The sequence below is a fragment of the Chelon labrosus genome (assembly GCF_963514085.1).
Source record: "Chelon labrosus genome assembly, chromosome: 7".
NCBI lineage: Eukaryota > Metazoa > Chordata > Actinopteri > Mugiliformes > Mugilidae > Chelon > Chelon labrosus.
In genome coordinates this window covers 25,720,761-25,747,398 of record NC_140343.1, presented here as the reverse complement: position 1 = coordinate 25,747,398, position 26,638 = coordinate 25,720,761, and the positions used below count along the sequence as shown (strand labels likewise).

The window sequence follows — 26,638 nt, the reverse complement described above, 5'->3', positions numbered from 1 at the left end:
TTATTTGCTTGCATTCTTCAGCAAGTGACGCGAATCATCCAACCGACGGGACCGGCGCTGTGCGTGCGCCCTGAGCTCTGCGGGAACGCGCCGAGCGAAGTCATGTCAGCCATTTCAAGAAATCAGCCCCTATTCTAGTAACTTCGTGCCTTTGTTCCTCTATCAGCGTTAAAAATGCTTCTAAAGGAAAACAAATAAACGCCTACTCTGTGTACACTATATGTCTGTTTTTCTAAATACTGAACACAACATTTCATTATGTGATTTCCACCTAGATCTGGAACACAAACTGGTGTCAGCAGAACCCAACAGCACCCAGCTCAGACTCTACCTACAATGGTAGGTAAGGAGATGTGTGGATATCCAAACTGGGCTTTTGTCAAAAGCTCAAAAAGATAACCCAGAAAGAACAGAGAGGAGGAAAACGACAAGAAGAGGGACACTGTCATCGGAGAAACTCAGGAGAACTTCTTAGGAAACACTATTCCTGTTTATTTCAAATCCGGTAACACAGTGAGGCAGAATCTTGTTCACCCCAAAGAGAGAGCAAGGTAGTTTAGTTTACAATGAGGAACGTACAGACTTGTGCACTGGGCAAAACAAGACCCTTCACAAATTCAGCGGTCCTCCTACACCTGAAAGACAAAGGACGCTCCTTCGACAACAACGTCCATATTTTAGCCAAAGAAGACAGGCCGTTTGAAAGAGGAGTAAAGAATGGAAGTTGAAAAATCCTTTTCTGAACAGGAGAACTGGACAGAGATATAATCTGCTATCAAACTACAATACAGTTCAGCAGAAGTTCAACTGTCCCCAAGAAGTTTTAATCCCATTTACACCTTGAGACTGGAGCCTCTGACTGACAAGGGGTCTTCAGAGCACCATTCATGGGAGGAAGAGGACAAACAGTCTCCTCCAGCGAGATGGGTAACCCACAGATGTTCCTATTTAAACCCCAACTCCCCACCAGACATTTAGAACTAAAGAAGCCACTTGGAGGAAACGTCTTCAAGAAACTCTGTAAGTCCAGTTGCCTTTCTTTAACGTTTTTCGATATACCCTAACCCTAACCCTGGATGACTGAGAACATTCGCAGACATTTTACAACTTATTTCCCAAAACCAGAACATGCTACTTTAATAACACCAATCGCACTCATCCTCCAAACCTTCAAATCAGTAAATTAACTGTTGATTAAAACAATTTGTACGGCATGAGTTTGATCAAACAAGAATCTTAATTCATTCCCCACAATTAGTAGGAAGTATCCAAAAAAGGTTCAAAAAAGGCAACTGGACTTGTAGAGTTTTTTTCCAGTTGCCTTTTTTTAACCTTTTTTTGGATATACCATGACCTGGATGACTGAGAACCTTCACTGACAATTAGTAGGAAGGATTATTAGGAAGAATGAAAATATTGAGGTTTTTTTTGTTGACATATTTGGCCAAGCAACCGATGCCTAAAGATTAAAAGATATACATCCAATCAAGTCCACAAGGAAAATAAGCTTTTCCAATCACTTACTTGTCAAAATAATAAGAAAACTATACAATTAAACAGCACTACAAGCCTTACGTTCATGAAGATAAGATTCAGTGTAGGACTGTTATATTGGAATGCCTTCCTTTTCACAAGTGTACCTGATGAAGTGGCCTATGAGTGTGTTGTTGGTGTTGCTTTAATGTTCCTTTTGGACAACAAAGCCTTCTTCCTGGAACACCACCCATGCAGAACATATCAGTCAGATCTATTTCTGATGGTAAACACTCGCAGCTCTCGTCACGACGTCCTTGAAGGTTTACTGTTGAAACAAACTACATCCTCTTGGGCTAAATCTGCTCAGGCGACCTGTCCCTGTCAAATCAGCAGTTGTTTGAAATATACACCGCTTGCAGATTATTAGTTCAGATAATTTGGAGATCTTGTTAAAATCCCTTGCAAGAACTGATAGACGTCCACGGCGATTCTTCTAAAAAACTTAAAGAGAACTCTTGGTATTAATCACTTATTAAACACTTATCATTTACAATAACAGCTTTAGATGTACTTTTCAAAACAGAAGAAAGTTAAAACCATTCATAAAATACTAGAAAGAATTGTTTTTAACAGCAGCTGGGAAGCCAAATATTGCTTTTTGCTATTTATATTAACCCTTTCATAAAGGGTACCTTACAAAAGGAAAACAAGTATCAAGAAACATGAATAAGAATATAATGAATGTGAAATGAAGACAGACAAATAGTGCTTAAGAAAAGTTCTTTACTGAAACAAAGACATGAATTTTACAAAATGATTGAATGACAATCTGGAGGTTCCTTTACTTCTATTCAGGAGGAGACAAGAACTCCTGTCCTGGGCTGACAGGTAACATCTTAAAATAGACTACATGGCATTTACACATTTTACAAAACAACACAATAAAATAGAATAGTACAACTCTGTTGATAGTTTGTGTATTAAATAAATTAATTCTCCACAGGACTGAAGCATGCAAGACTTTTGACATGGCCGATGATGACAGCTGAAGGCCACTGTGCCAAAGTGACAGGTGTGATCTCAATCAATGGGTTTGGCCAAGAGGGAAGGGCGAAGAAACCATGACATTTTATACATGTATAAATTCACATTCCAAAACATTTTTAACAAATTATCAATGGCGACACCATACCTATGTGAATATTCTCACAAACTGGACTTAAATGCACAATTCTCAGTAGGAGAGTGAATAAAAAAAATTTAAAAAAAACTTGGGTAGACAAACATTAAAAATCTTAATGGATTCTTTAAAATTCATCCACAAACCGTAGAAAAAATAAAAACAAACATCAATGTCAAATTGTATTCAGTTCACATGCGCAAGTTAAAAAAAAAAAAAAAAAGGAGGCATCGTCAGTGAATAAAATGGCTCTGCTCCCATAAATAAATACATCATCCATATATATATTTATTTATTTATTTGTAGATCCATTTGAAACAACAGTGTAGTCTGGAATGCCGGGAAAAGCATACAAGGTATGTACTCACATATGGGAGCTGTGAATGTCTGCAAATGTTATGGAGATTCTTTCAAAAACATCTTGTAAATTGCCAGGTGTGCGATATTCCCTGCAAGTGGAACCCTCAAACTCCAGTTTGTGTACAACAGTACAAGTATTTTTTTTTCTTCTTTTTTCATCTTTATAGTGCAGTTGAAAGCTAGAAAATAGATTTTCATTCACGATACTAGTAAGGCCACAAATGAATTCCATGTTCAACAAAATCACATCAGATTCCTTATCAGCAAACCGAGCTTCTGCATGTTCAAATACCGATATGCACAAATAAAATGCAATTTGCTGTACTCAATAGAACGGAGAGTTGTCAAGTGCCAACATTTTTAATCTCTTTTAGTAACTATCTGGTCAGACCATTCTTGTCTCCAATTTCAGATTATGAGTTTAGGTGTAAGTGTTTATACAGCTACTACTGCTGGGACAACATTGAATAAAAAAAAAAAAAGATTTACAAAAATGGCACAATTGTGCTAGATCCTTGAAAAATTGGAAGTATTTATTTGGTATTGATATAGAAATTAGCTGCATTATTGAAAAAAAATGCTTTGGTGGGTTTCATATTTGTTTGCTGTTAAAATAATCTCCTGCAACAGCTTCAAGAAGCAGTTATCCCCTAACCCCAGAAAAATGCATGCTCCAGTCAGGTGTGTTATTGAGAGGTTTGTAAAGAATACAAATTTTTCACGGTGATTGTTATTTTCAAATGTGATTTATTGGGAAATTTCGGCTGCGGTCCAAATCATCAACGTGCATGGGTTTCAAGTGGATATGCAATGTCCTTCGGGATGCAATTTTTGCTGGCTTTATTCCATGAAATTATGTAAAAATATAGTCTTGTGTCCGATCGGGATCTCTCATTTGGTGGCCAGCAAGGTCCAACGGTCAAACGGTCAAAGCTAACAACAGCCCTTAAGTCCTAGACCAGCACGAATTCGAGTCACAGTGGTAAACATCCATTTCTCACAGGTTTGTTTTAAAGTACTTAAGAGCTGTCCTGATGAAAAATATTTTGGGCAGATTGGAAAAAATGTTTAACACGGTCAGAACAACTGCCTATTAAGACGACTTTCTGGGTTTTTCAAACAATGATGGTTAATATTTAATTCCTGTATCCCAAATCTACTCTAATACATGAGAATCACAAAGTGGAGCTACAAAGCGTTTTTTGGATACTTGGATACAAAATAATTTGAGACATTGCACCACTTGAGTAAAATACAAAGTTAGGGTCCTGCTTTATTCCATAACGTTGCAGCAATGGCATGTGTTCACATAGTGCATATTAGAAAATAAAACTGTGTCTGATCACATGAGCATGGCAGCACCTATATAGACAACCTAGACAGTATGGAGCTTGGCAGGTGTCAGCGTTAACATTTAGGGATTAAACAATTAGTCGATTAACAGATTGATCAACGATACAAAAAAAAAAAATATATATATTCTAGTCAATTTGCAGTTTTTCTGGATCCAGCTTTTCTCTGTTTTATATTATTGTAAACTGAATGGTACATAAACGTGAACAGAGTTCGGGTCACAATTATTAGCCCCCTTTATAAAATTGACCAAAACCCATATCTTTTACAAGATAATGACCAATACGGGAATTAGTTCCTTTGAGCGAAGACAAAATCTCAATTAAAAGTCTGACAAAGGTATTTTACAAATGCACTTATTTGAAAGTATCAGATTTGTCCCATCAGTCCAATGGACAAGCTTCCAAAAACTAATTTTCAGCTCAGTTCAAATGGATACAAACTTCAATCTGGTTTTGACAGCTCACCGTCTGAACAATGGTGTTTATCTGTGACCACACACAACCAGTTGTTAGCACGTTCCAAAACAACGCTTCTCGCTGGAGCTGGTAACAGAAATCCAGGGGTACAAACCAGAGGGCAAGGAGGAAGAGGTGTAAACCCTTGACTTGTTCAGTTATTGAAAAAAAAAATGTAGGTGTGTTTACTAGTTTATATTAGAGTAGTACACATTTGTTTGATCCTGAATACTCATGTGGTGGCTACAGAGACAGGTGCAGGTCACACAAAGACCAAGAAAGACCAAGAAACCAAAGAACGTCTGGGAGTTCTGCAAGAGAATTCTCTCAGGGACGTGTGGTCAAGGAGGACAAGGAGGACAACACTGACAACGTGCACAAGAATGGGATGAGAAGACTACATATTCTGATGGATCTCTGAAAACAGTATAATGTGCGAAAAGATGCTGGAGATCTTCTACCAGTCAGTGGTGGCGAGTGCCATATACCTGTGGTGCCTGTGGTCTGCTGAAGGAGCAGCATCAGAGTCACCATCAATGAGAAGGAGCAAGAGGACAAGCTGCTCATTATTCATCACTCTTTCAGCACAGCTGTGATGAACATTTGAAACAATCCCTTCCACCTTTCATCATATCTACTACATAGTTGTTTTTTTTTTTTCTCATTCATTTTATATATACCTCATTCATGGGGCTCAAATTGTGAAAGAGTGGTTCAGGGAGCATGAGACATCATTTTCACACATAGATTGGCCACCAGAGAGTCCAGACCTTAACCCTATTGAGAGTCTTTGGGATGTGCTGGAGAAGGCTTTGTGCAGTGGTCAGACTCTCCCAGCATCAATACAAGATCTTGGTGAAAAATTAATGCAGCACTGGACAGAAATAAATCTTGTGACATTGCAGAAACTTACTGAAACAATGCCGCAGAAAGGTAAAGGCGGTCCAAGGAAATATTAAGAGTGTGGCGACTTTTTTTTTGTTCTGCCCAACTGCAATTCAGGTTTTGTTTTTATTTTAAATCCATTCTTGGATTTGCTGCTGTAACATCATATCCGCAATTGATTAGTCCGTGTGTCATTTTAAGAGCAACTTTCAGGTTTCCGTAGGAAAATGAGTATGTCTATATACAGTAAGATTTAAATTTGTTGTTGTCGAAACACGCTTTGACAGTGACCACTGAAGAACAGAGCCTTCAACTGTTATCATGAGCCTGCCAGCCGTCAAACAGATGAAGAGCAGACAAAGACTAAGAGAAAAAGGCAATCCGTGAGAAGTCAATTTGTGATGTGAGGGGAACCAGTGCAGAACCGGGCAGGAGTCTTGGAATGTGACCGACGTGAGATAAAGATGGCTAATGCCGTAATCACTTTATAGTACTGCAAAGTTTTCTATCAAATATCAGGATATGACATAAGTAGTATTGTTCATTGAAGTCTTGACTACAGATAACTACTACAACAAAAACTATTGTGCACGGATCAGTTGTATTTTGCACCAATCAGCACTGTGATCTGTGGCACCACGAGGGAGACGGTGGAGCGGAAGAGAGCTGACTAACTTGTAAGTTAGAAAACATTACAAAAGAAGACTTACAGTGCACAAGTTGCTTTTTTTTTTTTGAGTTGAGGTGAATCTCAAATTGATCCGTGACCACCGTTTACTTTTGTGCCAATTCCACAAGCAGCTGTTGGTGAGGCGACTGTGTGCATTTAAAAGAACTGCACTAGTCTCATCTCAACATCTGGAAATTGTGGATACATGTTGGGAATACAAATTATTAAGAGCACTGCTTAAACTGCCTACTGATCCATTTAGATTTTAGACTTTATTTCTCAAAAGATATGAAATCATTAACTTTTTAAAAAGACAATTTCCAGGATTTTCTGTAGAAAAAAATCATCCTGCAAGTTGCTCTCTAAGAGTAATAGTAATAATAATAACAATGACATTTACAAAGTATTGAGGTGACTCAAAATGTTACCTTCACCACTTGCCACGCTCCATACCATAGGCACTAATTTGCAGCAGGACAGAAATAAAATGAAGCTGGTTGCCTCCTGGCTTAAGTGTTAACTTAATACAACTATAACTTAAGTTAGCACTCAAGTGGAGTTCACTGAAATGTTTAGAACAGAACAATTAATTTCATAAGATAAAAACACCTTCATTGTCTTTTTTTTTTTATTGATGCCCTAAGTCAACATGCTACTTTATTGAACAAATGCCATTATGATATTGCTTCCTTCTGTTATGTGGTGCTGCAGCTGAAAGTCAGCCCGTTGTAAAGTCTAAATGACAAAAAAAAAATACTGCTGTTTCCTAGCTCACAGTCAAACAAAGCAAACAAAGTTCTCTTTGACTTAGCAAAGACGGATAAATGCGAAGTAAAAAAGAGAGCAGTCCCAAGGGGGTCCTGAAAGAAGTCATCTGGAGCTACACTCTCTGTGGCCAGCTGTTAAGTTAAGGTACAGTGAGCACAGTTCAGTCTGTCAGTGCTGGTGGTGTGTGGGTGGGCAGACAGGGGATTAGGTCTACTCCATGATGGCTCTGTAAATCACAGGCTCAATGTAGTCCCCCCTGTAACGTGAGTTGATGACTCTCTGTCTCTTTGACTCCCGGATGATCTCCTTCTCTTCAAAGATCCCATCAAATCTCATGTCTGACGCTTTAGACTGCAGAGACAATCACAATGAAAATACTGCCACATGTCTTTCATCGCTTTAACAAACATAAAGCTCTAACTAATATTGTGTTAAATGAAGGTATGATCAGAGAGAACATATCAGTTGAAATAAAGAATAACAGCTGCACATACCAGTCTGGATTTGACTCTCTTTGGAAGCTCTTCATCCAGAGTGTAGACGTCATCTCTCTTGGTTGTTAGCTGAGACCCGTCCTCAAATTCCACCTGCACTCCAGAAATGCAGGATACCACACAATCAGCACACAAACACAGTTAAACTGAGCAGTGTGTTGCCTATTCACACTGATCAGCCACAGCTTTAAAACCACCTGCCTAATATTGTGTCCAAAACAGTTGAGAGATGGACATGGGCCTTCTAAGAAGTGTCCTTTATTGTCTGGCAACAGAATGTGTCAGTGGGGACCTTTGGGTCCTATGGGTTGAGGGGAGGGGCCTCTGTGGATCAGGTTTGTTCCAGTGCATTTCACTGATACTTGATCAGTTTGGGATCTAGTGAATTTGGAGATTACCAGCAGGTAATCCACACCAGGGCGTGTTACCAGTCATCTGGTGTTTGTGTGTGTCTGTGTCAGGCTGCATCCTGCTGGGGATGGCTGCTGCCATCAAGGAGTGTCATTGCTATGGGGTGGGGGTGCCTGGTCTGGTCTAGGTGGGTGGTACATGTCTAAGTAACATCCACATGAATGCCAGGTCCAAATGTTTCCCAACAGAACATTGAATTGTCACAAGATGGTCAATGTTATTTACTTCTCCTGTCAGTGGTTTTAATGTTGTGGCTGATCGTTGTATAAGTTCCTTAATAAACATTTGAATTTGTACATTGAATTATCAACAATTGCAACAAATAAATTAGATTACACACAAAGGAGTCATCTGGCTAAATTCCACAGTAGTGCTGCCTTCAAGCAAATAATCATGTAATTACAAAGCAGTAATCTATTAATTACACACATTAAGTCAGACTTTATTAATGTAACACCAAACAAACACACAAACAAACAAAACCGAAAAAATCTTACCAGGTACATTTGAATGACATGAGCTGCCACAAATTTGGCCCCATACACCAGGCCATCCGTCCATCGCACCTGCACCACTTCACCCTGGGGTGGGGGTCCAAGCTGAGCGCAGTCTCGGTTCTAACCGTCAAAACACAGATTGCAGAGGTCTAAGCCAAAAAGACTAAACGCATAGATTTGATGCGTGCTGATATCCACAGGGACACACTGAAGACTTTCTCTCTTCTCGTATTTGCTAAAGAACATGCACGAGTGTTACCTCTGCTCTTGGAGCTGTCAGTGAAGGGAAATGTCAATGAAAATGCAGGGAACTAAAATGAGCCATTATAGGGTTTGAAGGCTGTAGTCAGAAAGTGGGATGCTTAGACAGGGTGTAGAGTCTTATAATCCACTGAAGACCATTGGAATGCATGTAAGGGTTAATGTATTTTCAACAACTTTTGCTTCCTGTGAGTTAAATGACAAGCTAAACCTACCACAATGTCTTCAGGGAAGAGGTTATCACTGAAGGAACCATCGTCAAAGTTGACTTCGTAGAACGTCTCTTTAGACAGCTGCACCACGTCACACTGGTAGTAGCGGCCGTTCTTATGCTTGCATATGACCTTCTGTCCCACGGTCAGCTCATGCATGGCCGCTTTATTGCGCTGCCAAAGAAAACAGAGGACTTAGCGCTTTTATAGCACTGCCGATTCTCTGACATTCGGGAAAGAAACAGTAACAGGCATTTCTTTCAATGCTGCACAGAGAACAGTGCAATAAGTGCCTCTCTAGTTCGAGCCCTTAAAGAAAAGATTCCTTACCTCAATCTGAGTGGGGCCCTTGTGTCGACAGCAGGTAACATGGACCACAAAGGGCCATTCATCTGGCTGCATCAATACGCCAGCAGCCTGGGCACAGGTGGGGTGGTAGGCAGTGGGACACCGGCCATGAGAGCATTGCACGCAGCAGCCAGACGCTTTCTTCATCCGCTTCTTGCAGTAGTAACATTTCTAGGAGAAAGCAGAGCAGCCTGGAATTAGTAAAGCACTTGCAGTGGATTTAATATAACCACAGACAGACTACACAGTCACTGTTTTGCTCAAATATGCAGTAGAGTCTGTCCTGGCCTGAATCGGCAAAATACAAGGACTTGCTTATCTCAAATCTTACTTCCCTGTAAGGTAGCAGCTTCTCATTTTAACCGGAGTCTAAGTATTGCTTCCGTAGTTTAAAATTACCCAATTTTTTTTATTTTTTTTTAATAGTAGCAGATCACTTCTGCTTTTCATATTAATTTTATATTTTTATTTTAAATTTTAAATAAATTGTTGACAGGACAAAATGTTCCTGGTCGATCAGGTGTATGTCTATTATAAGTGCCTTGTGAGGGAAGAGAGAATGACTGAACAAAAATACTTAAACTGTAACTCTTTGACACACAAAAATAATTTGGCTTCGGTCATGAGGGGCTCTCATAAGAATAAAGAAAGACTACCGTCCCCTACTGTGTGTGTGCGCGCATCTACACAGAATTCCTATTTTGAATACCAACTTTCTATGGAAACGAGCATGTTATCTTATATATAAACGTGAGCGTGAACTCACCAGTTTAAATCTCTGCAGAGGGATTCCACTCAAATCCACAGGACTTCTTTCAGTGATATTGACAAACCGGGCCTCCAGCACAGCCACTGCACACAGAACATGAACCCACCTGCAACAGACACACAATGATGTTCACAGCTGACATACTGTATTTGTTACTGCTGTAACTGTCATTAGAAAACGCATAGTCAGGACAGATTTGACTTTCATTATATTCAGTCTGTGTGGCCGATTCTTTTATTGTGTGATATTGCATTTATTTGGATTACTGTATTATATCATTTATGGAATATTAATGAAATAACCATGATCAGAAAGACAGACTGACAGTTTTCCTAGCAGCGAGAGCATTGTTATAATTTGAGTACTTTACATCAACCTGGTTTGAATAACTCAATGTTTCAAGGATAAATATCCTTATCAGAGTGCACATGTGGTGAAATATCTCGACAAACAGGCCTCAGGAACAACTTACTTGCTGTTGTTGGCTTTCTGCAAGGCACCGCCCCTCAGCGAACACAGGCAGCAGTTCTACAGAAAGAACACGGCGTCATTCGACTGTCAAGACAAACACTAACGGCAGAATCTGTCGTTGTTGTAAATGCTATAGTTTTTGTTTTGTTTATTATGGTAAGATTAGGTCCTTAATCTTCCATTTCCTACTCTAGAGAACAGTGAACTCAGAGGAGGGGCACGTTGGACAAATCGTGTGTTTCAAACTGATAATCCAATAATCTTCTTCTTCTACATATTTACATTTTTACAGTTTTATTTCATCTCATACTTTCTCTAATGTAAAAAAAACAAACATTTAAAATAGTCAATGGAGCGAAATTTGACTGTGGTCTTCACCTGTGTCAATGAGCTTGATTTGACCTAGCAGATAGTGTTTCTGCATTAAGTATAAATTCACTTCGTTTTTAATATACATTGGGAAATGTAATTTGTGAATAACAAGAGAAGGGCATCCTTGAAAAGGTACAAATAATCCTCATTTCTAAAATTTTTAGAGATGATCATCAGAAATAAACTGGTCACTTAACAACCGAAAAGTCTTTAAACTAAACAGCAATGTGCTTTGTAAAGTAAACCCACAGAATGTTCACTGACCTCAGTCATGGCGTTGGCCTTACAGCGTGCACACTTCCACTCCTTGCTCACACTGGCTGGATCCACACCGTAACAGGCTGTAATATATAAACATAAACAGTAAACAGTTTGACATATTCATGGAATGGCTGAAAGACTCACAGTCATGTCAGTATGACTCTGTTAGCATACGCTGCGACTCAGGAACTGTTTAAGCAGTTTGAGTGGCTGTGTGAATCAAAGATCTTTCATCAACTTTGCTGTTTAATTCTCTCGTTTAACCAAAACATTTCTGAGGAAGTTGGGGAAATGAAGATTGAGAAAGCGGTATGTCCCATAAGGTCAATAATGTTTTTGTAAAATCACTAATATGTCAAGCACAAGATGTGTAATGCACAGGATGCTTGCAGTGTTCTCGGTTCTAGTGTGTGTACTGACCGGTGTGAACCCGGACACTGCACTGAGAGCAGCTGATGAGGAGGCTGGTTCCATCTTCCTCTAGGTGAGGTGTCACGGGCTGCTCTTCACACTCGGAGTCCTCCTCTGTGGTGGTGGTGAAACACATCTCTGGGATCAGAGGCTTGGTCCGCATCCTCCCACCGGCCAACATGACAGGACTGTCTACACTGTTCGCACATTCAGACTGACACAGAAACAAACATGGATTAGGGATGTGACGATTACCGGTATGATAATAAACCGCGGTAAAATTCCCGATGGTTAGTACTACCGTTTCAAATTTTAATTATCGTGAAAACCGTGAGTGATTACCACAACTGATTACCGAAAAACTCACAGTGATACTGCTCATTTCCTGGAGAAGCAGCAGCACCTGAACGGCACTCTTTCAGAAGTGGGTGCGCATGCGCAGTTTGCACTGTCTGTCCTGTGAAAACATGGCTGAAGCCACCTGCGCTCCAGAAATTTCCCCCCCAGTAAAAAAAAACACGATCAGAAGTCTGGGCATATTTTGGATTTATAAAGGATGTTGACGGTAAAATAATTGAAGACAATCAACCCTTGTGCAGAAAATGCAGAAAAATAATCTCCGCGAAGGGGGGTAACACTTCCAATTTGATGAGCCATCTCCGTGACCACCACCCACAACTTTTCAGCGAGTGTAGTGCAGTTACCTCTTATGGCCACAAGGTGCCATCTTGCACACTTTTCACATTTATTTTTATTTATTTATGTAATTATTTTAATGTTTCTGCCACATTACTTTGTTTAAAATGGTAGTGTTGCTTTCATATGCACATTTGATTTCAACTTAAGGTACATAAAACAGTGAGTTTTCTTTTCTGTACCAGTTCTTGAATCTGTAAGACTAGATCTAGTCTTGAGCAGTGAATGTAAAGAAAAGTATTCTTTTTTTTAAAATAAAACTTGGTTAAAAGATTTCAGTGTGTGTTCAGTACTTTTTGAACATTTTGAACACATCTAACAATACCGTGATAATATTGATAACCGTGATTATTTTGGTCACAATAACCGTGATATGAAATTTTCATATCGTTACATCTCTAATATGAATCATCATTCTCCATAAGATGACAGGCCATTTATGTGTTTTATATGCTCATGCAACAGTTTCAGTAATAAAAATGTCTGTTACACTGCAGCTTCTGTTTTTGTCTCTCCATGAAATCGCATGAGGTGGTACGTTCAATTCTAAATAGGCCGGGATTTAGAAACTCTTGTAGTATTAGCCCAGCTAAGTTTGTATGTAGTAGTTCATACACCAATAAGCCACAATATTATGACCACTGACAGGACAAGTAAATAACATTGACTATCTTATAACAATTCAATGTTCTGCTGAGAAACTTTTGGACCTGGCATTCATGTCGCTTTTACTTAGACATATAGCACCCACCTAGACCAGACCAGTCACCCCCACCCCATAGCAATGACACTCCCTGATGGCAGCAGCCATCCCCAGCAGGATGCAGCCTGACACAGGCACACACAAACACCAGATGACTGGTAACACGGCCTGGTGTGGATTACCTGCTGGTGTGTGTGGAAGAGCATGCAGATGCAGCAGTATGGAGGTTTGGAGCCCATACGCTGATTGTACTCCCTCTCCCTCTTCAGGTTGGGAGGTCTGCTCTGCCACAGGTGGGCCAGGGGCTTAGCCCAGCTCTCTCCTTCCAGACCACCCTCCTCTACTGGTAGGGCCTCCTCTGGGGCCTCTGAGGAACAAAGAGCAAAGAAAAACACACATATTCAGATCAAATAACAACCGAGGGATGACACTAGAGAAAGTTTTATTGTTACGGCAGACCTTCATCACTCATGCCATCCTTTATAAGTGGGTGGTGGCCTGGCAGCTGCCCTAGATCACTCTCCAGCTCTCCATCTCCAGCCACCATTTCTAGCACATGCTGGGGAAAAACACCTATTGTCAGCACAGTTTTTTTTCTCCAAAAACAAACAAACAGGTAACTTTAGATTTATGCATGCTTGCAGAGCTAACACATGCACCACATAGGTAGTTTATCACAGTAGTAGAGTGTAGTGTCTGAATGCAAACTCCTCTAATGGAAATCCAAACATTTCCATGTGATGTTTTTTTTTATATGAATAAAGACAAATTGTGAGCAAAATTCAGGACTTCTATGATGAATCCAAAGTGTATTAATGGGATGGATTGAGAAACACAATGATTCATACAACACATGCCTAAGTAGCCAATCCTGTCAACTTGTAAGGTGGGACATAGTTAGATGAAGTAGATGCTTTTATTCTGAGATGTTTTATGGTGTTGACTGTATAATAACATTCTTCTCCTTAGAAAAATGTGGACTAATATGCGTTTTCATAGATATGTCCACGCTAAATGAGGTGCAATGTTACATTATAACAGTTTTAAGGCTTGGGGGAGGGAATATGTTCATAGAAAAAAGGTCTAATATGTAGGATGACTACTGCTAAGTTTTTAGGATTTAATAAGTGCCAGAAGAGGAACTTCGAAGATATTTTGTCATGAGCTAAGAGTTGCTTCCTTAAAAATGCAACATAATATTTTCCATGAATGTGAACTCCTGACATCCTTAAATCCAATGCAATGTCAAAGGCTAGGTAAAGGCAGTGACTTCTACATACAACAGATTGGAAAAAAACACTATTACACTATTATGAACAGTATTAAGTGTATGTAACAGCCATGTCCACTCACTGCATGGCTAACATGTCTGTTGTCTTTTTCCACCTCGCTGTCACTACCCTCACTCTTCCTCTCCTCCTTAGGCAAGACATCGCCATCTCCATAGTCTCCTTTGGCGTAGCTGTGGACGTGCAGTACGTCTGCAGGGCTCAGCGTCCTCTGAAAAAGTTTGTGTGCCGGGTTGCAGCTGCTGCCCAACTTGGGCTCCTCACTAGCCCGCACCTCCTCGGAGCTCGGAGCCACCACCTGGCTCTCGACAGGCTCGGGGTGACAGATGTCTGCAGGTGGCACGCCGTTCTTCTCTTTTTTTGAGGGGCATCGTCTGTTTGAAGTTTTCTTGCTGCTGGCTTTGGACTGCGATTTAGACTGAGGCTTGGTATCCTTCTCCTTAGACTCCAGCTTGACTTTCACTGTGTCTGAAAGAGGGATATGTTACTGCAACAACTGGCACAACAAGTTTCTCTCACGACATTACAGTACACTGGTTCAGTATGCTGCCTTCTCTGGGTTGTTACACTCTGTCAAGCAGCTACAAATGCCATTCAGAACAAATTCTGACAAAGTTAAACTTCCCAACATCATACTTGTCTTCTGCAATTACTTTTACACAAGCACAATTTGGGCACTATGTAATCACACAGTTTTTCAATATTAACATAAAACAGATCATATTACACTTCATCATTTAATGCTTTGAAAATGAGTGTTAAAACTTTCCAAAGCCCTGTTATTTGGCTTGTGTAGTGATGTTTGTTCGATTAAGTCTCTCATGAAATTATGAAAGTATTCAGTACTTTGCAGTTTCCTCTGTTGTAACTAAGAGGACCTACACAATTCTTCCTGTAAGATACTGAAATTTGATCAGTTATCTATGATATTCTCACATCCTGTCTGACATTGTGCTTAATTCGCTTCGAGCAGCTTGATGAAAATGGAATCACAAGCATTGTCTAGAGTCGACGTGGAATCAAATAGAACAAATTGTTCTGTATCCTTGCCTTGATCTATGTTTTGTCATTGTGGTCCACAGAGAGTAGTGTTCATGGGTTCGTTTTGTCATCCAATTAATTGTGGAATGTGGCATCTTATATAACCCAACTGCAAGTCCTTTTCTAAGTTAGATTCAAATCAAGCTTTAAGCACATCTCACAGATTATAAAAGCAAAGAGGCTCCATCTGACAACAGTTTGGAGTGGTACACACGAGAGCTACTACAATGGATTTCATCTCATTTCTAATATATTTGGAAAATTTGTAATTTATTTAAAAATGTTATTAATTTAAAAGAAAATGTTAAAAAGAGAAAGGGTCAGAATATTTCCTGAAGAACATGTTTTTCTTCAAGGAATTTGCTATTTAAGTGAAACGCTAAGCAGCTCAAGAGAGGTCTATAATATAACAGAAAGAGAGGCTCTCAACCTTATCCCCAAACAATAAAAAAAATAAATAAAAAAATAAAAAAATAAAAATAAAAAAGTCCTCTATGAACTACGTGGTACCTTTATCAGGCTTGCCAGCGACTTTAGTTGGAGACTCCTTAGGTGTCAGCTTGGCCTTCTTTGGCTCCATCTCCTCAATATCCTTCACTGTGAGCACAGGTTTGACTTCTTCAGAGGGTTCAACAGCTTCAAGCGGACGCTTTGTCCCGGTCTGAGGCTTTGGACTAATGCATGGAAGACATTTGTGAAAACATAGGTGTTTAGCATTCATAAGAGCAAATCAGGAAATCTTCACAGGCTCTTCCACAGTGGCAACAAAAATTATGTGAACCCTTTGGGATTACTTGGAATTCTGCATAAATTGGTCATAAAATGTGTTCTGATCTTCATCTAAGTCACAACAATAGACAAACACCGTCTGCTTAAACTAACAAAAAATTATATGTTTTCATGTTTTTGTTGAACAAAACATGTAAACATTCACAGTGCAGGGTGGAAAAAGTATGTGAACCTTTGGATTAGGTTGACCCTCCTTTGGCAGCAGCAACTTCAACCAAACATTTCCTGTAGTTACAGATCAGGTCAGGAGGAACAGTCAGGAGGAATTTTGGACGTATAAACGTGGACGTTGATTTACTTCTAAGCTTTGGGTCATTGTCCTGTTGCATCACCCATCCTCCGTTGAGCTTCATTTGGCGGACAGATGGTCTTAAGTTTTCCTGCAAAGTGTCTTGATAAACTTGGGAATTAATTTTTCGGTCGATGACAGCAATCCGCCCAGGCAGCCCCAGACCATGATTCCCTCTCCACCATATTTCACAGCTGGGATGTGGTTTTGATGTTGGTGTACTTTTTTCTCCACACATAGCGTTGTGTGTTCCATACAAACAACTCAATTTTGGTTTCATCTGTCCACAGAATATTTTGCCAAATGCTCTTTTGCAAACTTCAAATGTGCAGCAATTTTTTTTTTATTATTTTTTTTTTGGACAGCAGAAGCTTCCTGCATGGTGTCCTCCCATGAACTCCATTCTAGTTAAATATTTTACTTATTGTAGATTTCTTCTTCACCTCATTGAGCATTGCGCTGTGCTCTTGCAGTCATCTTTACAGGTCGCCCACGCCTAGGGAGAGTAGCAACAGTGCTGAACTTTCTCCAATCTGCTTTACCGTGAACACATGAACGTCAAGACTTTTAGAGATACTTTTGTTACCCATTCCAGCTTCATGCAAGTCAACAATTCTTGATCGTAGCTCTTCTGAACCATGCTCTTCTGAGCATGGTTCACATCAGGCAATGTTTCTTGAGAACAGCAAACTCAAAACTGGTGTGTGTTTTTATATGGCACAGCAGCTTTAACCAACACCTCCAATCTCATCACATTGATTGGACTCCAGGTTGGCCGACTCCTGGGTCCAATTAGCTCTTGGAGAAGTCATTAGCCTACGGGTTCACATACTTTTTCCACCCTGCACCATGTTGTTTACATGTTGTGTTCGATAAAAACATGAAAAGTTATTTTTTGTGTGGTACTAGTTTAAGCAGACTTTGTCTATTATGACTCATGAAGATCAGAATACATTTTACGACCAAAGTATGCAGAAATCCAAGTTATCCCAAAGGGTTCACATACTTTTTCTTGGAACTGTAAATCACCTTTGTCACAGACCAAATAGCTTTTATCAGCGCAGCTCTCCTACTGGTGACTGAGAGTGCCATTATCAGCTTAGCTGTGATACGAAGAATGTTAAAAAGTTTTAAACCAAATTTAAATCCAGAGAGACAGGTAGCAAACTGTTGAATATTCAACCAAAACTTGTTTGGTTTAGAACCAGTTCCGTATTGAAAACAACTTGAAACTAACAGCAGACTGAACATAGTACCGAAGTCCCCAACTATGAATCTCAATGCTGAATAAAACAACAATCAGCATAATTACATCCACCACCTGGAGAATGAAGGCATTTATTTTACTAGATGCTTATTTAAATATTTTCTGTAGTATTTTACAAGTATTCAACTATTAATTGATCATTAACATGGCCATTCATTCACATCCATAGTGAAATAACCAGTGATGTGTTAACAGTGAATGTAAATCCAGACCTTTTATTTTCCTGGATGGGAGAAGTGGGCTCCTCAGCTCCAGCTTCACTGGGATTCTCTTCTGAAGGCTCGATCTTGTTTTCTGTTAGAAATTCTGCAGCCTCTGGTGTGGGTTTTGAGTGGTCAATGGCAGAGTTGTCTTTCCCTGCTTTCCACAGCTTGTAACGGTCGGGCTGAAACTTGCGTACAAATACATCCATGGAGATCTTCACCATGTCCTGACGGCATGAACACTGGGAGGAAAACACAGATCAACATTATTGTCTTTGTTTGCAAGGCCGTGACTTAGCATCCTAGATGAGGAGTCCAAAGTTTTTCGCATCAAAGAGGCACTACTCTATCAAGTTTCTAGGAATTTGAATAAAAGTATTTATGTTTTATATGTGCCGAATGTACTAGGAAGGAATACAAAATGTATCAAAGGCAGCGTTTCATGTAGTTTATAAGCGTCCTCCAACTCAGAAAACAGCTGATTTTAAAACTTTTTAGTTTACTTGAAGTGCACATGTGATGTGAAGGTCTGTAGAGTCAGCCATTCACAATTAATTACAGCATACAAGACAGATAGGAGACTCTCTGTCCCACTGTAACTGGACAGCTTAGAGCCCAAACATGTAATTTGCATGACACTGTACATTTTGTTCACAGCAAACGGGCAAATCGCTCCTATAACACTCCTACCAGCCTCCACAGGCCCACAGACGGTCCCACACCTTTTAAATCTCCATAAAGGTAAAATAATTATCACCAAGAATGACATGACTATCGGCCTACAGCATTTAACTTGTTCATATAGATGAATAGGCATTATTTGAGAGTAACAGTGATAACACTGTTAAAAACATAATATCTAAAACATAGCACCTTTTCCACATTCCTACATAAATCATTAGAATTTGAATGTAGGCTTCATTTGTTGCGTCATGCTAATTTAACGGGAGTTATATTTTGCGCAACTCTATAACACAGCTAATCATAATCAGTTGTGGTTATTATTATTATGACAGGACTATTGGAGCCTTTGTGAAGGAAGCGCCATCTCTTGGTGACACCCTGCAATTGAATGAAAGGGCATCTTGACAGGGAAATCTGTAAACGTCCCAAGAGAATTGAGTGTTGCTGGAAACTCACTGCCTGGGAAGTAGCTGGAAACCTGCTGGCAACTGCCTGAGGACGGGGACTGAAGATGGCTTCTACTGTACATACTTATGGTCCTATTTTAATCTGAAAACATGATGTAGTGCTGGGCGGTATACTGGTTCATACCGAATACCGGTGTTTTTTTTTTTTTTATGATATGAATTTTTCATATACCCCAATACCGGTGAGTAGCGCACAAAACGTTGGGAACGCAGAGCGGCGGAACGTCGCGCCGCCGGACATTGTTTGAGAGGGGGCTGTTTTGCAGTTACACCAAACAAGCAGCATATGAGAGCACAGCCTGTGTCGAGAGGTGAACAAAATGGATCAACACGGTTCTGAAACTGAAGTTACAGAACGAGTAAATGAAACAGAAGAACTTGTACCGAAAAGAGGAGCCGTGTCTGTTGTTTGGAAGTTCTTCGGCTTTAAAAAATCCGACGTAGATCAAAAAACAATATTCTGCAAACGTTGTCGGGCTAAAGTTGTAGCCGCAGGCGGCAACACGAGCAATTTACTTCACCACCTCAGCCGCAAGCATGTCCTGGAATATCAGGAATGTACGAAACTACGATCTGCGTCATCCACGTCTGCAGGTAAAGGTAGCACTGCGGGAGAAAGCACGTGTTGTCACTCAAAGACGTGTTTGCTAGGGGGACCACTGCATTTTGATTCCTTCACTTCATTAATACTAGTGTGGACATTAATGTTTTTCTATAATATTCACTCCTCATGACAGTAAAATATGTCATTCCAAGCCAATTTACTGCAGTAATTATTCTCTAAATTATTAGAAAATAAGGTTAACACCCAGTCGTGCTTGAAAAAAAAAATACCGTCAAATACCGTGAAACCGATATAATTTTGAAAAATACCGTGATATAAATTTTTGGTCATACTGCCCAGCACTAACATGATGCTCTAACCACGACTGCTGCCACTGCAGAGACGTGAAAAGGAAGTGAAACGTAGTGACTTATCACAGGAAAGCAATGACACAATAACTTTTGAGAAGTTTGTCTAGTTGTCATCCTGGACTCATATAATTTACTTCCCTTAGAGCTATGTTTATTAATAGCCTGACGTAGCCATACTCAATTCTAGTCAGAATGTGAGTCTAATACTGCTTTTCTCAGTAAATAGATTTCTAAAGGTGGTGCTGACATGAAGTTTTCACCAGATGTCAAGATGTTCCAAGTCAGGTGACTGACACTTTTTCACTCATCCTTCCTTCAATTACATGAAGTTTGCGAGTGCCGTATGCTGAAAAACAGCCCCACACCTGATCTGCATGTTCCCACCTTCAAACTTCACTGTGGGCGTGGTGTTTTTGGGGTGATGTGCAGTGCCATTTGACCTACAAACATGGTGTATATTATGGCATCCAAAGGTCAATTTTGGTCTCATCTGACCAGACTATGTTCTCCCAGTATTTCACAGGCTTGTCTAAATGTTGTCCAGCAAACTTTAAAGGAGCTTCAACATGTTTTTTCTTCAGCAATGGAGTCTTGCGTGGTGAGCGTGCATACAGGACATGGCTGTTGAGTGCAGTACTTATTGTTTTCTTTGAAACAATTGCACCTGCTAATTCCAAGTCTTTCTGAAGCTCTCCACAAATGGTCCTTGGCTCTTGGACAACTCTTCTGATAATCTTGCGAGGAGCACCTGGCCGTGGCCGGTTTATGGTGAAATGATGTTGCCTCCACTTCCAGATTATGGCCCCAACAGTGCTCACTGGAACATTCAGAAGTTTAGAAATCCTTCTGTAACCAATGCCATCAGAATGTTTTGCAACAATAAGGTTGCGAAGGCCTTGAGAGAGCTCTTTGGTTTTACCCATCTTGGCAATGAGACATCTTTTTCTAGGCCATCAGCTGAAACGGAACCAGATGATATTAATTTGCACCGACAAGGGGCAGGATTGCTTTCTAGTTACTGATAGATTTCAGCTGGTGTCTTGGCTTTCCGTGCCGCTCCATTTCTTCGTGTGTTCAATACTTTTTCCCTGTGTCATTCCATTTTTTTTAACATATAACTTAATTTGTGGACATCTAAAGTTTGATTTATTTGCATGTGCGGGTTGCATGGGTTGTTACCGACACCTGGTGAAAATTTCATGTCAGTAGCACCTTTAGAAATCTATTTACTGAGAAAAATGGTGACCAGTTCAATACTTAATTTACCCACTGTACGTATTCACTGCTGTTCAAGCAATGTTTTTATGTACCAGTGTTGCCTGTTTGCCATAATCGATCCATCGCTGGGTGGCAAAGTTGGTGGACTCGGCACAGTTGAAGCCATGGTTGAAACCAGCATGATAGCCAAATGGGAACGTCACAATGAACTGCCCAGCCTCCTGAGTGACCTGAACACACAGGGTTGTAAGAGAACACATGGGATTGAACACATAAGATTGAAAGTCGATTGAAGTTTTTTTCTTTTTTATTATTATTATTATTATTCAAATCTCAGTAAGTCAAAACGAAATAAATGAAAATAATTACCTTCTCAAATGGTATGCCATATTTTTTCAGGATTGATGGAGAAATTAAAGTCATCTTGTGCCGCAAGAAGGCTTCACAGCTCTGGGCATTCCCTGGAAAAAATCCTGAAAAGCATTGCTTGTTTTAGTTGATCTATTTTCAGTGTGACTATGACATAGGACATGTGATCAGAAGTACTGTTGTCATAAAATAAAGACTTACTGAAGACAAACCAATAATAACAACAACAAGCTGAAGTTACTTGAGGCACGAAATGGTTACGATTGGAGTAAACAAACTGTGAATGATCAGATGATTTAAGTCACACATGCAAGGCCCCATCACATACCCTTGGCAAGCCGCTCTAGTCTTTTTCCATGCTCTGGTGGGACAACATACCTGAGGAGAAACAAAGGTACGGATAAATCAAATATGACGATGATTGTGATATCGGCAGCAAAGCTAAGACTGATTCTTCTAAACAAACCAATCTTTGAATGAGTTCAGGGTTGTTGTGGAGAATACATACTTAATAACAACAATCACAGAGAAGATCCTCTCAACTACAATAGAAGGTTTTCATCGTCACAGAGATTATTATTTATGACACTGAGTTATTGAGGTGCTTTAAAGTGGAGACCACAAATGCAACAGTCAATCAATAAGAAAGACAAATAGATTGTGAAAATATGATAATCAAGGAATAACACTCGATGAGGTGACGATAATCAGATATTAATGATTCTCCACTGATTGCTCAAATAAACAGGATGGTCCTTAGGTAAAACTTTTTTTTGTTGTCCGCACATTTCATTGAAGCCTTTGTCTTTGGCTAACCCCCTAATGCTAAACCATAAACTCTGTGTTGTGCCCTAAAGATTCAAAGCCATTAACATTGTGTATGGAAAATATAATTGGAAATTATATTCAACAGTGTGACTGGAGTCAGTATCGAGACTGAACAAATGATGGGCGATGTGTAGTGGGTTGAATAGAGAATGGGTCATCATGTGGTGCTGAGAGGATGAGGCTTTGAAGGATCAGATGTTAACCTGTTCATGTGTTGCAATAAATCCGAAACAAGGCTTTGACTGCTTCTCTGTTGGTATGGTTACCTGCTTTAGATACAGAATGATCACACCCATTATTTAGAGAAGTCACTGAAACAAATAAGTAGGTATCCTCAGTCAGAATCAGAAGTGCCCCGGACTATATTATAATCTTGAATATTACAAAATGTACTTATTGATCACTATATATATATATGATTTTTCCTATTGCTGTGTTAATGTAATCTCATATATAACTGTAAAATTCATAGGACATTTAATCATTTATGGTATAGGTATTCTTTAAATTGTCTATTTCAATATTCATGCTTTTTCACATTGCATAATATCAATGACCATGTAGATAGAACTGAATTCAACAGAAACAGTGTTCAGTGCAAAATAACTAAGTAAATGCATGTGAGATGATTTTAATCAGCACTATTTCTCCACATCACTATGTAGTAGTGGGACTGTTGACAGTTTTCACTGTATTTTCACAGGTTATCCAAACTAGATGCAGCTGTAATAATGAAAGTGCAGCAGTTAAAAAAATGTGTCACGTGACGATGCGTATCACGATGTGTGACGGCTTTGTCAGTAACTGTACCAGGACTTTGGCTCTCCAAAATGCAGGTAGTTGATGCTGTACAGATCCATGTCCTCCGTGTGCCACGCGAAGGCGCTCTTCCACATCCCGAAATAGAGGTACGGTGTGTTGACTCCTTTGATCTTGATGCCGCTCTCATTCTCTACGGTGTCCAGGATGGTGTTGAGACGCCCGATATTCCATTCAGTCACATCCTGCAAAGGAAGGATTCACAGGAGGCTCGGGGTGAAACTGGAACATTTAAGGCACGAATGACTGAGAAAAACAAGAAATGACCAGAGATTGAAACGTTATGAGCCAATCTACTATCACTCACTTGATCATAAAGTGTTCCACTGACATCAGCCCCGTAAAGGGGAGGGTTAAATGTAAGGTTCTTCCAAAACTTCCTCTCCAGCTCATCAAAATCCACATATCGGGGACTGCAAAACCTACAGTTTAAATGTTTAGCAGAATTCAGTAAAAAGCAGCATATTGAGGCTCATGACATACAGTAATAATTAGATGCAGTTAGTGCATAAACTGACTTGTCCATGTTAGAGGTCTTGCGGAACTCGTGGACAGTCATTGGCTTCTTCTGGATGTTGTACTGTGTGAACAGTCCTGACTGGCCGGTCACCACCTGCTGAATGGGAGCAGGAATCACCAGGTCGTCGATGTCATCATATGTCTTCCGAGGTTTCCAGCCTTTAGGCGGAATAACCTGCAAGAGAAGAACAGAACAGGCGAGAAAAAAATGGTGCAGTAGAATGGTGAGTATGGCATCCGGATGGAATTTGTAATAGTCATCATTCATTAGGACAAGAGGCAATGTTCACTCAGTTTCTTCCCGTTGGTTCACTTTTACTACTGTCAAATCCCCCTTGACTATAAGGCGGATGGTAATGCTCACCATCTGGCCATCTGTTTTCATACCGGTTGTCCTGTTTCACTTTGAACTAATTCATTCATTACTAATTAAATAACTATTGAACCCTGCAGCATGGCATGATGGCCTATTTTATTAACAAAAATATCACTGTCCCAACGACAAACCATAAAAACCAGAAATGACTTAAAGCTAAAACTTGAGTTTGCGCTAAGATTTATGTCCTTATATATAATAAGCCAAGTAGACTTCTGTAATAACTCAAAACTATTTAAAAAAAAAAATGCTCAGCCAAGTATAGATTTCTTGTTTTTCTTTTTTTTTTTTTTTTTTTATAACTTGAAGTGGCATAAATAATGGATGCAAGGTTTCCATAAGACACAGCACTTTGAGCTGCTCCTGCTGGCATCAGCAAAAGTAGAGAAAGCAGAGAAATGCACCTTAGCCCAGCGAGACAAGAAGTTGTGGCCCCATCGATTAATCTCAACTAAGATTTCAAATGTTAATAACACATTACTTAAGTCACAGTTTGGTAGTACTTTAATTTAATCAAATTGATATGGATGAAACCTATAAACATAGCTAGTAACAAGTACAACTGTTTCAAAAGCTACCCGTCAGTCACTGCGCTGCCTAATTATTACGATCTATGTCTTGTTGAACTACACTCAGTTTTAATATGACAATATTTACAAATATGATGCTGTGATCACACTTGCAGCCATAAAGCAACAAACTAAAAGTCATGTTCAATACGAAGCTTCAAACTGACAGCCGAAGTAAAACTAAGGGACGACATTGACAACAACGTCTACCGGTGCTTGACAAACATTTAAAGGGCGACTTGTTGACAACGTAGCTGGCCACTCTTGGCTGTGTTTTAGCTTATTTCGCTCATTGTGTTGAATTAGAATAAGACCAAACCAGCAGAGGTGAACAAAAACACGACAGTGTTAGAGAACTAACCCATGATGGGTTCTCACCATGGGTTAGTTCTCATTGAACTATTTGGTACTTACAGAGTTATATTTAGTTTTTAAACGTTCTTTAAAAACTGTTGCAATAAAAGCTATACAGTAACACAATGTAAACACTAAATAACCCAACAAAACACAGAAGCAGCTGAAACTGCATCTACTCCACTACTTACTTTTGCCATTCCCGCTCTGTGTGCTCCTTGTGACTCCATATAGGCAATGTAGCGGCCAAAGTCCTTAAACTCTTCTTTGGAAGGAGTGAACGTCATTATCCTGGAGCCCACGCTTTGGGCTGGCGTGTCTGTGGTCATCTTGGGACTAGCCTTTATATTTGATTTGTGGAAAACACGAGATACAACATGTTAACATCTGTGTTTGTGTGCTTGACAGCTGCATGCATGACAGAGCGGTTCAGTTTAAAAGCGGTTACTCTTTTCAGCTTGTGGCCCTGATGGAATCAGATCTTATCTCTGGTATATGTCAAACTTAACAGACCGTTAAGAGGAACTGTATTAATCATCAAACTAAAATCTTGTCTGATTTGTGAAACAAGAAAACAAAACAAACTAAAAAAAAAAAACAATAAAAAACAAAAAACAGAAGAGCCGTTTTTTCTAAAACTTATTCTCAGTCCAGACAATCCCCACTATGTTTAGGCTCATCTGATTGTTTTTCTTCATACCACACCACATAAAACGAGGACTAGAGCATAATCTAATGAACAGAAACAGTCATCCAAATCACCTACTGACTAGTTTGCTAGTAAAAACGTGCTGCGCTCTTCCAATCGAAAAGATCTTCAACTTTTAGCTAACGGACAACATACTCTGTATTTTGGCTTTACGGACTTCACTACCAAAGCCCTTACGGCTCGGGAGTCCGCTGTGATTGGACGAAATCCCGATTCATTCTGATCCTCGGCGTGTGATTGGCTGAGCACCACGTCGCTCACGCACCGTGGCCCACTGACAGCGCTGCTCCTCGGAAAAATGTTAAGCTAGTCCGCTAGCTAGCATGCTAACTGCAAGATAGCTCGTTCTGCATCTCAGGAATTAAGTGTCGTCAACAAAAAATAAAATGCACTCTTTTGCTTAAGAGTAAACAGCAAATAAACAACGTGTACAGACAATGCAAGTTGCACTGTCAAACCTGACAGTGATTTTATTGCAGAAACAATCGTGGCAAAAGTGTGTGGCGGACTCCAGAGATCTGACAGCTGCCTCAGCTCTCAGCTAGCCAACTAGCAAACATGGCTTGTTGCTGACCGTCAGTTTCTTGTGCACAAACTTGGAGTTACTCCTGCTTTCCTTCTAGTGAACTATTTATAAAGTGATAGACATTAACTTACGCACGCTGAAATGTAGAGGAGTTGTTTTTTTCCCAGCTCACAGGCAACAGAGTAGAAATACAGACATCTTCAGTCCGGGTAGAAAAGACAGTCCTCCATTATTCCAGTGACGCATGCCCAGTGTGTGTTTGTTTACATGGGGCTTAAGGGGGTGGGGCTTCCGTAGTCCCCCGACCAATCACAACGCCCTGTTTTCCAAGCATGCCTCATCTGTTGTATT

The 26,638-nt window shown here is 39.9% G+C and overlaps 1 protein-coding gene across 2 annotated transcripts; it reads right to left on the bottom strand.

Annotated features, from left to right (window-relative positions):
• Window positions 1-1,555: 1,555 nt before the first annotated feature.
• kdm4aa (lysine (K)-specific demethylase 4A-a) lies at window positions 1,556-26,638 on the bottom strand. 2 transcript variants are annotated; one of them, XM_084548453.1, is made up of 22 exons: window positions 26,419-26,638; window positions 25,244-25,393; window positions 23,753-23,928; window positions 23,542-23,656; window positions 23,226-23,419; window positions 21,916-21,965; window positions 21,588-21,691; window positions 21,311-21,448; window positions 17,944-18,176; window positions 15,897-16,060; window positions 14,410-14,813; window positions 13,516-13,615; window positions 13,239-13,423; window positions 11,667-11,871; window positions 11,250-11,326; window positions 10,615-10,670; window positions 10,140-10,248; window positions 9,356-9,544; window positions 9,029-9,199; window positions 8,553-8,672; window positions 7,645-7,737; window positions 1,556-7,501 (listed from the first exon to the last, which is right to left on the bottom strand). In XM_084548453.1, exons 2-22 carry the CDS (start codon window positions 25,379-25,381, stop codon window positions 7,361-7,363), a joined length of 3,162 nt encoding a protein of 1,053 aa, XP_084404579.1. In that variant the 5' UTR covers window positions 25,382-25,393; window positions 26,419-26,638; the 3' UTR covers window positions 1,556-7,360. The 2 variants fall into 2 exon arrangements, with proteins under 2 accessions (XP_084404579.1, XP_084404580.1); XM_084548454.1 differs by having other exon boundaries at window positions 26,423-26,638.